The sequence below is a fragment of the Xiphophorus hellerii genome, chromosome 24 (assembly GCF_003331165.1).
Source record: "Xiphophorus hellerii strain 12219 chromosome 24, Xiphophorus_hellerii-4.1, whole genome shotgun sequence".
NCBI lineage: Eukaryota > Metazoa > Chordata > Actinopteri > Cyprinodontiformes > Poeciliidae > Xiphophorus > Xiphophorus hellerii.
Window position 1 is genome coordinate 8444867 of NC_045695.1, and position 12013 is coordinate 8456879.

General features: G+C 41.8%; 1 protein-coding gene across 5 annotated transcripts; it reads right to left on the minus strand.

Annotated features, from left to right (window-relative positions):
* Positions 1 to 2001: 2001 nt before the first annotated feature.
* LOC116715871 (trifunctional purine biosynthetic protein adenosine-3-like) lies at positions 2002 to 8091 on the minus strand. 5 transcript variants are annotated; one of them, XR_004338271.1, is made up of 8 exons: positions 8001 to 8091; positions 7738 to 7828; positions 7309 to 7381; positions 7079 to 7228; positions 6793 to 6958; positions 4146 to 4201; positions 2521 to 2644; positions 2002 to 2049 (listed from the first exon to the last, which is right to left on the minus strand). XR_004338271.1 is itself a non-coding variant. In XM_032556593.1 (6 exons), the coding sequence occupies exons 4-6, from the start codon at positions 7221 to 7223 to the stop codon at positions 4159 to 4161; spliced, it is 354 nt and encodes a 117-aa protein (XP_032412484.1). In that variant the 5' UTR covers positions 7224 to 7228; positions 7309 to 7381; positions 7738 to 7828; positions 8001 to 8091; the 3' UTR covers positions 3813 to 4158. The 5 variants fall into 5 exon arrangements, 3 of the variants coding, with proteins under 3 accessions (XP_032412484.1, XP_032412485.1, XP_032412486.1); XR_004338270.1 differs by lacking the exon at positions 4146 to 4201; XM_032556593.1 differs by lacking the exons at positions 2002 to 2049; positions 2521 to 2644 and having other exon boundaries at positions 3813 to 4201.
* Positions 8092 to 12013: the final 3922 nt, after the last annotated feature.

Consider the following 12013-nt stretch of genomic DNA (forward strand, 5'->3'; position numbering starts at 1 on the left):
TTTGGCAGTTTTTCTCCCTCTCTGGTCTTCATCACATCCTCCAGAACTTTAGCAGTGATCCAGCAGAAAACTGGGATGTGACACATGATGTGGAGACTTTTTGATTTCTGGATGTGGGAGATGATCCTGCTGGCCTTCTCTTCATCATCTCTGAATCTCTTCCTGAAGTACTCCTCCTTCTGGGGGTCAGTGAATCCTCTGACCTCTGTTGCCATGTCAACACACTCAGCAGGGATCTGATTGGCTGCTGCAGGTCGTGTGGTTATCCAGAGGAGAGCAGAGGGAAGCAGTTTCCTCCTGATAAGGTTTGTCACCAGAACATCCACTGAGTTGGACTTTGTAACATCAGTCAGGATCGGATTGTTCTTGAAATACAGAGTAAATCGACTTTCATCCAGACCATCAAAGATGAACAGAACCTGGAACGTTTCAAAGCTGCTGATTTCTTTGGTTTTAGAAAATAATTTATGAATCAGTCCTAATAAACTGAACTTTTCTTCTTTCAACATATTCAGCTCTTTGAAAGTGAATGGAAATATGAAATCAATGTTCTGGTTGGTGTTGCCTTCAGCCCAGTCCAGAGTGAACTTTTGTGTTAACAGTGTTTTCCCAATGCCAGCCACTCCTATGGTCATCACTGTTCTGATTGGTTGATCTCTTCCAGGTGGGACTTTAAAGATGTCTTCTCTTCTGATTGTTTCTTGTTTCCTGGATGCTGTTTCAATCTGTCTGACCTCATGTTCCTGGTTGACCTCTCTAGTTAACCCCTCTGTGATGTGGAGCTCTGTGTAGATCTGGTTCAGAACGGTTTGATTTCCAGCTTCAGCGACGCCTTCAGAGAGACTCTGGAACTTCTTCTTCAGAGACGCTTTATGGTCACTCTGACACCGAATATCAAAATCTGAAGAAAGAGACAAAGACAGGAGAGGAGACACTTCAGCTGAACATAAGGAAAACAATAATTTTTTGATATTCTCAGAGACAATTTGTGCATCAGCTTTAATGGATGAGAAAAAAGTAAATCAATAAATAAAAAGCCCAAATTTCATAAAAACTCTGCATGGTAAGAAGAACGAAAGTCACGACTGTAACTACGGTTCGATGAATCCCAGATGACCGCCAGAGGCGGTGATTAAAGCACTGGATGACGATTACCGACAGAGTCCTGAGAAATCACACACAGAAAAGAAACAACCCCGAAAACATGCCCACCTCACTGGGATGATGATGAGCGCTGGGATAGGATCCCAGGTGAAAGGTGGCCCAGTTAACCCTGTAAAACCCAGCAAAGGTATTTGGGGATGACCAAGAGGCTGCTGCACATATAGCCTCCAGAGTGACCCCAGACACCCAGCATCTCACGCTCACAGGACTCGGTCAGGTCGAGCTGAAATCGCCACTCTTGACCCGTAAACCGACGAGCGAATAGGCCAGGAAACACGGCTGCACAATGTAACAAAAGCAAACCTGAAGCAGCTACGATAATAAATAAAGACAAGCCAGATATGGAGGCACAATATAAGAAAAAGCAATCCCAAAAACGGAAATTAATTGAAACCTTCAATTCATCCATGTGCTGAAGATGTTTGACCATCAATCTGCAGGCTCTCTGTTCTTCTTCATCACAGCATCTATTTTGTTGCAGTCCTTGTCTGCTCTGGTTTGGTTCTTCTCAAGTTTACCTTCTATCTCTGAATGTTTAAAGACGCGATCTGATAGAAGGTCATCAAGGAGCTGTTAACTCTCAATATTATTGGTGAATATTTTGATGAAAATATTGACTGATTAACAAACATTTTCATCACTTTTTTTCTCCTTTCTTTATCATCACCAGCACATAAGTTCCAGTTACACCAGCTGAAATAATTGATCACTAAAAGACTTTTAAACCTTGAATTTCCAAATCTCAACTAAAGACGTGGATCTGGTCCAACAGAGACGACAGGAGGCTCTGATTGGAGGAGTTCAGTCTCACCTGGAGAACAGCTGCTCTGATTGGCTGTCGGCCGTTCAGCTCCTGTTCTGGGTCTTTCTTCACACTTCCTCCTCCTGCAAAGACATTTCTTCATCAGTGAAATATTTCACTATCAACAGGCTGGAGCTGAACATGTTCATGAAGGTCCACCACAAACTAGAGACCAGAACTGGGTCAGAACAGAACCTGAGATCATTGATGATCTCTGGTTTGAAGTTCTTCATTGTATCATATCTGGTATCATGACTGATACCAGTGTTCCCAGTCTGGAAGCTCCAGTGCTTCACTGGGTTTAGAGACAATCTGAGTCGTTGCTCCTCACATTGTTGGTTGTTTTTGTTTTCATGCAACATTTTCATCATTGATTCATTCAGACTTTCATTCAAACTCTGATTTACTGACCAACATCCTTTATGACTAACTTTAAATTAATATCTCAGAAAATTAAGTTACTGTTTATTAAAACACTGAAGATCAACCAGTTAATATCTTTTATTTTATATCTCTATAGATTCACATGAATCAGTTAAAAAATGGTTTCTTACTTTCTGTCTGATGGTCCAGGTTCATTACTGAAGTCTGGAGGATGATCATTGGACTGGTCACTCCTCATAGATGGACTGAAGGGTCCTGGAGGTTCTGCTCTGTCCTGATCTTCCATCTTCTGGCCTTTTGGAGAGAGAAACCAGAACCAGCCAGTCCAGTGATCCGGTTCCAGTAACTGTCCTGTGAAGCAGAAAGCTGGTTCCCATCATGTGTTCAGAGGATCAGAGTGAATCATTTGAATGAATGAGTGAACATTTCCTATGAACTAGTGAACTTATTTAGCTCCCAGTGGACTTGAACGCATCATGACTCTATTGTAGCTCTGTATGGAGGGAGTCAGTGAGCAGAAGGTTCTGAGGGAGCAGCAGCTCAGGTCGGGTCCACAGCTCTCCTCCAGACAGAACCGGGTCCAGCTGGGATCTCAGCAACATGTCAGCCTCTGTGTGCAGCTCAGCAGGATTTCCTCTCAGCTCAAGAGACACAAAGCAGCTTTCAGGAACCACAGCATCCAGCTGAGGTACCAGCTGGACCCACTGCAAGGAATCATGGGTAAACAGCTGCTTCAATAGGGGGATGAAGCCCCCAAACACTCAGCGAGGCCTGAAACATATTTAGTCTATTGATCTGATTGAACTTCAAAATAAAGAGACACATTAATGCAACTCTTTTAGTTAGAAACTAGTTTGTTACAACTGATCTAAAATGTTTGTGAAATTATTTATTTTATTATTATTGCTCCATTTAAAAGTTTTGTTATTTTTAGGGTTGAACCGACTGCAGTTTTCTGGCTGATCGATTCCGATTTTGCAGATACTGATTGCTAAACACAGCAACCTTTCAGGTAAGAGTCAGTCTGGATCTGGATGCATTTTTCCAGCAGAGCTTTGAGAGACAAAGAGTTTCTTCCTGCTGAAAGGAGCAACAAGAGGAAAACCTGGAAAAAGATCAAACTCAGTGAGGAGGAAGAGAGGAAATCTGTGGACGGCTTAAAGCCGGTTCTGATCCACAGACAAGAGAAACATCAGTTTCTGCTGAACCCCAGACTGATGAGGGACGGAGTGATGTGATTCACTTCCTGCTGATTTCAACAAGCAGAGAAACTAGTTTACAATGTTTTAGTTCTGCTTTTTAGGTTAAAACACCAGAGAGAGTCGCTGCAGCAAGAACTGATGGACTGTAAAAGTTACATTAAGTTCTCAGTTTATTTAGATTAAATCTGAAAAGTTCATTATTGCTCCACACAAACAGATCAGCTTTAGATGCTGCTGTCATGGTAGATCATAGCTGATCATTCACCAGGTTAACTGCGCAGTAACTGAGCTGTGTGTTTATAGTGTGTTCAATATTTCTCTTTTTGTTCCTTATAGTCGCATAATGTAACCTCACTTATCATCACTTTATAAGCAGCAACGTCTCACAATAAAGTTTTTCATTTGATCTAATTCCTTTCTAGATCAGGCCTTCAATAAAGTAAACAGAGCGCTGCTGCGGGGACCAGGCCCTATGAGAGCCGAGCGACCCAGGCCAAGGTGACTGAGGCCCCGGGAAGCCTCGGTGGGTTCATCGGTTAGAAAGGCTCCAGAGAGCCGAGAGACACGGAGGGACCCGGAGCGGCAACACTTACCTCTAGTAACAAGTCAGCAAGTTATTTCCATCCTGCAGCTCAAAATGGAGGCTGATCTGAAGGAGACCAAAGTTGGTTTCAATTTCTTTTTCCACAGGAAGTCACGTAACTTGTGTTTTCCTCTAGAGCCAAAGTTTGATTCATCTGAATAAACATGAATAGTTCAGTTAGATTTAACAGAGTGAAAAAACTAGAGTGAAGATGGAAAAGCTTCAGTATTTCTGTTTTGCTGTTAGTGAAGCAGATCTGAAGCTGAGCAGCTTTTTTCATGGATTCAGCAGAAAACCAGCAGAACAAACTGCAGTTTAACAGGCGTTTGATGGAGGATTATGAGCGCTCACTGCCCTCTGGTGGTGAATTATCGCAACTACAGATATTCCTCTTCATATTAATTACAGTTTATTTGATCTCATTTTCACTTTTATCAGGCCAAATCAAATCAGCTTACATTAATGTTAAATAAGAGTCACTGCAGGTTAGTACATGGAAAATAAAACTTATTCTATAAAAATCCTCCAAAAACGATTCACTGTGGGAAATTTTGAGACTCAAGGCCTGAAAAAATATAAATAATAAAAATGTGTTTGAAATAAAATTCAATCACCTGCGATAGCAGCATCAAGCAGGATTAAAGCGGCTAATAGAGAAAAATTAAATATAAAAAGTTAATAAAGTTGAAACTAGAAAAACAAAATTTCTGAAGAAATTTAGCCGGGGCCTGCCAAGGCGCGCCCGTCGGGCTTGGGCCCGGCGTCGTCACGCCACAAATTGGCGTCGAAGCTAAAGAACGCCGCGACGTAATCAGTGGCACGCGGAGAACCGCAAGAACGTTAAGCGAGGCGGACGTGCACCATTCGGTACGATTTAAAATGTTGTCAAGGCTTTTATTTTGGAAGTTTTGTTAAACTTCATTTCAAAGGGCCAAACTAATCCCATGCGTAATAGTCCTTGGGTTAAAATAGTTATATAATGCTCAAAACACAAGTAGCTGATGTAAAAATATTCAAGGCTTTTATTTTGAAATTTTCAGTATGCTTAATTTTAAAGTTCCAAACTAATCCCATGTGTAACAGTGCTTTGGATGAAAAAGTCACATAAAGCCAAAAACAGCAATTACCTGATGTAAAAATATTCAAGGCTTTTATTTTGAAATTATTATTATGCTCCATTTTAAAGTTCCGAACTAATCCCATGTGTAACATTGCTTTGGATGAAAAAGTCATATACGGCCAAAAAGAGCAATTACGTCATGTAAAATATTCAAGGCTTTTATTTTGAAATTTTCAGTATGCTTAATTTTAAAGTTCCAAAATAATCCCATGTGTAACAGTTACTGAGTTAAATCAGTTATATACAGCCCATAGCAGCGGGTAGTTCTAAAGGCCAGTTCTCAGTCCTGATCTGTTTCAACTGAGGATAGATAGAACTACAATGATGCGTATTTGTAGTCCAAATCAGCAGCCAACAGCCTCTTGAGTTCCGTTGCCATGGTAAATAATGGTCTCAGCAGGTGTGAGCTGTGAGTCATACATGCTCAAACACACAATTGTGTGTTTGAGCCAACACGGTTTACTGAAAAAAAGCATTGGAAACAAATCCTTCTTGTTCGGGAACCGTAATACATATTCGAAAAGCGTTTTGAGCGTAAGAGAGGGCAATGTGTCTTCTGCGATAGTCCCGAGATTCATATCTGTACCTCACTCAGAGCATTTACAGTGATGAGAGAAAGAAATGTTGTGCCCAGATCTGAAATTCTATTCAAATACATGGGAGAGAGCCTCAGACAGCCTCAGAAAATCCTGTCGCATGACTTTGCTCTGAAGCACCGTGACAGAAAACCGTACGGTCTAGATAAATTTCGAAAACATTTTACCGGAGCAGACAGGCGTATCAATGTCAGGACCGATTGTGATACTAATCGTGCGATATTTGTGGGCGTGATGGCGATTTCAAAAATGATTTGGGCTGAAAAAGTTGTCTTCATCTCTCACTCTAAGCAGCCAGAGACGCACTCTAACTTTAGGAAAAATGAGAAACTTTGGGTCGCTTAGAGGCAAATTGTGGACAAACCGTAACTGGTATCGACGAGCCGTCTTCACTTTCGAAGAGATCACAGACGTATCTACAAAATGAAATTTGAATGGCATTTCTAGGTGAATTTGTGACGACACAGAAAATCCTCAAAAATAGGGTATTTCTAGGATTTTTCCCATTGACTTATAATGGGGTTTTTTTCGTAGTTTTTTGCGAATTATGTCGCCACGTTAAGCCCAAATCCCACCAGAAGTAATAGCTGGAATGGCGTGAATTTTCTGCACGTTTTGATACCTCATTTGTAGGTGTGCACCCAGCGGTATGAGCCGCATTAACGGTTACGGAAGAAAAATAAAGAATAAAGAAACACTTTCTCCGACAATAGCAATAGGTTCCTGCCATTGCTTTGCATGGCAGGCCCCAATTATTAGTACGGTACTTAATATTACTTAGTTAATTGCAGTCTTTTGTAGAACTGAATTAATCTGTAAATGAATGTATTACACATACAATATTATGCTGCTGCTGTTAATGTCATTTAAATACTTTTATCTGTTTTTAAAGACTGTCTACAGAAATAAGAAAAGATCCGCCGTCAGATCGTCCACCATACCTGCAGAGACGATACGGGTCAGAACCGCCTGAGGTTTGATCCCACAATAAGAAACTGGAATCGACTCCACCTGCTGCCAGCGGCGCCTCGGGTCCGACTACGACCAAACCGACGTGGTGGTCCTTACAGAACTGAGCCAGGATGCTGTGGTTGCTCACCGACACCTCTGCAGAAACGCAACAGAAAGCTACAGATGCTCACCTCTGTTTTTCAATTCTGTCAAGTGACTTCAGCTAAAATACATCCTATGTTGAGCAGTTAGCAGGTCCAACAGCCCCTCAGGTACCAGAGTTGCTGATCTTGCCGCAGCTGGCGGTTCCTGCGTTTCCGGGAGCCACCAGAACCTGCTGGACCCGGGGCGACTGGGCCAGCTTCCAGGCCAGCGCGTGTTCCCGTCCCCCGCCTCCTACCACCAGAACCCGCTCCGCCATCGCAACTGGAACCACAAGAGATTCGACTTGAAGGAGGATTTTCTCTCACCGTGTGAAGCCACCATGCAATTATGCAAGCGCTGACCTTTAGCAGGAAGAGCCGTGACCTTTTCCAGGGGATGGAGGTCCGATGAAATCGTAGAGATCAAACCAATGAGCTGGAAGAAAAACGAAACTGGACTTTTAACACAATCGGCATTGATCTGGAGCCCCAGATTACTGCAGAAACAGAGTAAAGATAAACGGGCCAATCTCTGGGATAACAGAGAGTCCAGTGTTGGACCCTGGCTGAACATGTTCAACTCTGATTGGAGTCACTGGGCTCATGTGACCTCCTGAAACCAACTGAGAGAAAAGTACATATAATAAGCTGGGAGCAGATTTAAAATGCCGCTAGAAAATAATGAAGGTTTTATTTGCATCCATCACTGTTAAGCGTTTCTTTTCTAAATATTGTTGACTTTAAAGTGAATCTAGCAGCAAAAAGACGTCGACATGCACAACATTTACCAACCTCTGTTGTTATGAACCAAGAATTACTCGCAGCCCGTTTCGCCTGCTGTGCTTTCCCCGCTCTCCGTGGGTGGACTGACCCTCCGTGGAAGCTGCGGGGACACATGTGACGTCACGCAACTAAACATTAACACACACACACACACAGACACTGCGTGGAGTCACAGTGAGAAAAACATGCAAAGTTTGCACACAAACTAAATTACTAACGAAAAGAGAGAGAGAACAGAGAAGCTAAAACCGTCGACACGTGTGGAGTCTTACCTTCACCAAATGATGGGAGGAACACTTTTTGGATTCCACTACCTCCTATGGGAGAGAAAGCGCAAAGCATCACGGGAGACGTAGTTCCTTTACAGCTGAGCTAAACTGTAAAATAAATAGTTAACATTTACCTTTAATACACTTTCTAAAGCAATAATGAAGCTTCAATCATCGTTAGAGCTAAAATAGGATTTTAACTATTTCACTACCATAGATGTGGTTAAAATCTATGGCCAGCAAACACAACAAACGGAAGAAGTTTATCAGATTTAAGAGTTACTACTAACAACATTACTTCCTGAAGTTTTTTAGGAGGATTTCATCCAACAATATTTTACAAACGTACTTTCAGTAATGATTTATCTGCATTTGCAGTATTTTCATACTCTAATAATTCTGTCCTTTGTTTCAATTTCCTCCAAAATCCCCATCTTATCTTCTTCATTCATCTTCATTCCTCAACGTATCTGTTATTTCCTAAATGCTTCACTACATTAAATTAAATAACCAGCACACCTTTTTTGACTTCATAAGAACCTGCACATCATTCTACATTATCAGATCTATTTCACTTATAGCCTTCACACTAAATACTTTATTTTTACTTCAGACATGTTGAAGCAGTGCCAGGTCCTGAACATGAGAATCGTTCCCTAAAAAGAAATGCAGCTGATCTTCAGGAACGTTTTTCGAAAGTTTCCTAAAATCTCTTTAAGAACTATATACATTTTTTAACTTGTATAAGCAACCTACTTATTCAGTTTGCAAACTTCCCCCTTTTCTCCTACAAATGCTCATTATGGTAAAACTTCACAACTGTTTTCATTTTGACTCCACACATTTTATTATTTGGAAACTGTATTCTGGCTTTTAGTGCTTGATAATTCCTCTCTGATTCCAAACTTATACATTTAAAATAAATAACATGGTATACTTAAATATTTCTGCTTTTAGGATTTGAGAGTTTATATTTTAGTTACACATTGAACATTAATATTTGAACTTTTTAAAGAAACACAGAACATTCCACAAAAACATTTATTATTAGTATTGTAACAATATTACATGTAAAACATGACGGAGAAACAGCAAAAGATGCGACATTTCTACATCTTTAGTGGAAGAAACGACGCAGAAAATGAACCGAAGCTCACTAACTCCAACTCCATATTTCAGTCTCATAACTAAGATGGAGTTGAAGCTTTTATTGCTTCTGAAATAAATAAATGAACTGAGATAATCAGCGTTCCAGCTGACTGGAGGAGAATAATCAGAGAGCTGCTTTCCTTTCCAGCGTTTCTCCAGTCGGTTTTCCGTCGTCACAGCAGAGGAAGTTCAGGAGCCTTGAGGAGCTGCTGAGCCACGTCTGAACCCGTCAGCGCAAACAGCGTGACCCCTGAACTGTACGCCGCGGGGATGCTGACGTGAGCCGTCCTGGGCCCGTCCTCCAGCTCTTCCTCTAACATCATCCGCCTCACTTGACCTGGAGAAAAGAAAACCAGAATCAAACATGGAGGCTCAGAGGTCGGCGTCAGGTGGGTGAGGAAGGTCGCCGCCTAACCCTCGACGTCCAGCTTCCACCAGCGCGGGTCCGACTGAATCTGGGAGAGGTCGGACGGCGGACCGTCGGGCGTTAATCTCTGCAGAACGTCTTCCCGACGAACCAGCAGCACCGACTGGCTGCAGAGTCGCTGGTGAACTTCGACCTCACCGACTGAAAGAGAGAACAGAACCAAACTTCTTTATGTTCAGTTGAAAGTAGATGACAAAACAGAGATGCGCTCATCCCCTTCTTTCAATTCTGATACAGAAAAACAATTCTGATTTGACTTGAAAAATTTAGAAACAAAAATCAGAGATAAACGTACTGAAATCCTATTTTATGTGACAACTCTGCGCCAGTACAGCTCACTTAAAGACACACCAGCATGTAAAAACAACTTTCATTTGTTCAGTAAGTGCAATTAAGAGTAAAATAACCAATAACTAAACCAACAGGTTGACTGCTTTGGTACAATATGGTAAAATAAACCATAAATCTTCTGGCTTACACACCTACATCCAAAGGGTTGGTCATAAAAACGGCTCTGGGCGCCACTCCAAATATGAGCTGATGGTGCCAAGCGTCGGGCACCTCCTCGCCGTCGGGCACGGCCACCTGCATGTTCATGGTCGCCACGGGAACGGTGCCCTTCCTGATTCAGCGTGCGAGCCAGGAAACCAACCTGACGCGCCGCCGTGGATAAAGGTGGAAGAAGCGGCCGACGGCCTTCCCGCCGCTGGCCTCCTGAGCGCCTCGGATCAGCTGAGCGTGAGTCGCACCTGGACGAAGGTAAACATGACCGGTCGCTAACGGCAACAAGAAAAAAGATTCACACTACAGATTAATTCATGGAACATCTACATTATTTTTTAACTAATTCACTCCTTGTGTTTAGAACATTCAGAGTGATGTCAGGGCGGCCATCTTGGTTCGACTTATTTTGACTTTGAATTCAGATCTACATTAAAATATTAGGTTGAAGCTGTGACTTCTTTTCTATAGCAAGAATTGTAGTAATTTCTTTAAAATTTCTACAGAAAAAATAAAATGTTTAAATGAGAAATGTGAAATTTTACTTTGGTATTAGTTTTACAGATGTTTTTTTACCCATCACCATCATATCAGAAGAACTCTAAAAATTCATTTAGTTTGTTTTAATGACAGAAATCATAACATGTTAATAACTACAGGCTTTTTTTCCTAATTAAAACGACTTTCGCTTGTAATTTTATCAAGTACAATTTTGAATTTTTTTCAAATACTATTATGTGGACTTTCAGAAATAAAATTAAAAGACTATTCTTGTAACCCCACTCTAACTTCATCGTACAACTAACAGACAAATATCTCTTGTCATTGGACATTTTTTAAGAGAAAAAAACGAGAAACTCAATTAAGATCGGATGTCATATGAACAAAAATACTTCATCCAGATCCCTTCAAATTATTTACAAATTAAAACTTGCACATTTACATTCTACTCTCTGTACTCCAACACAATCAACAGCCTTCAGATACAAAAAATGATGAAAAGAAATAGATTTTCTGTCTTTACTTTGGCGCCCCCGGTAGCCCAGCGCCCCTACATGCGTCACTGCTATCCGTTCTAGTCTCAATAGAAATGAACAGCTGCACATTATTTCGCTGGCAAACATGTCAAAAACTATTCTTCACGCACCAACATCCCATAATATAAACATGGCCGCAGCTCACCTGCTTCGCTGCGGGACAGCAGGTAGTCTGGCAGCGGAGACTCGTTCCTCCTCAGGCGGGTTTGGACGCAGCGGTCAGCTTCTTCCGGCGCAACATCCACTCCGAGGGCCTTCAGGACGTCCACCACCGCTGTGGCCCCGCAGGCCGACGCTCCGATCTGCTGGGTCTGCCTCTCCAGAGCCTCCTGGATGGACCACAGCATGGCGGCAGCCGCCTCTTCCTCCTCCTGGTCCTCCGGCTCTGCCTCCATCCGAGCGCTCCACCTGCAGAGAAACGATCAACTTGCTCTAATTTTAAATAAAATTAAGCGCCACTGTTAGTTATAAAGCGAAAACAGCGACACCTACTGTCGTTTCTGTAAAATATTTCAATCCGTTCGGCTTTTGCTCCGTTTCACTTGATATTTTTCTCCACTTTCCGCCAGAATGACAACCACCAGCTGACTACAACAACAATGCTCAGTGAGCATGCGCACTGTACACGGTAACATGCTCGCTACTTCTATTCCAAGAGAGAAGAGAAACAGCGCGGCCGCTAGCGCCCCTAGTGGTGTGAGATCACAACTGCATTCTTACAGAAACATTTTCTACATTCAGGAATACTGATTTTATATTTCATTCATTAATTTAATCCGAGTTATATTTGATCTAAGGGCAGCTTGATAGTTTTGTTCAATAATCCACACAGTAAAAGTGTAAACTTTGTCCATTTTTTGGTAAATAATGAGATTTTTATGCACACTTACACTAAAACATTA

Bases quoted from the DNA above. Each gene is read 5' to 3' on its own strand.
- LOC116715871 (XM_032556593.1), bottom strand. From the start codon at position 7,223: ATGGCGGAGCGGGTTCTGGTGGTAGGAGGCGGGGGACGGGAACACGCG. The intron at 6,959-7,078 runs GTACCTGAGGGG...GCGTTTCTGCAG, and splicing joins CGGCAAGATCAGCAACTCTG to AGGTGTCGGTGAGCAACCAC. The intron at 4,202-6,792 runs GTATGGTGGACG...GGTCTCCTTCAG, and splicing joins GACCCGTATCGTCTCTGCAG to ATCAGCCTCCATTTTGAGCT.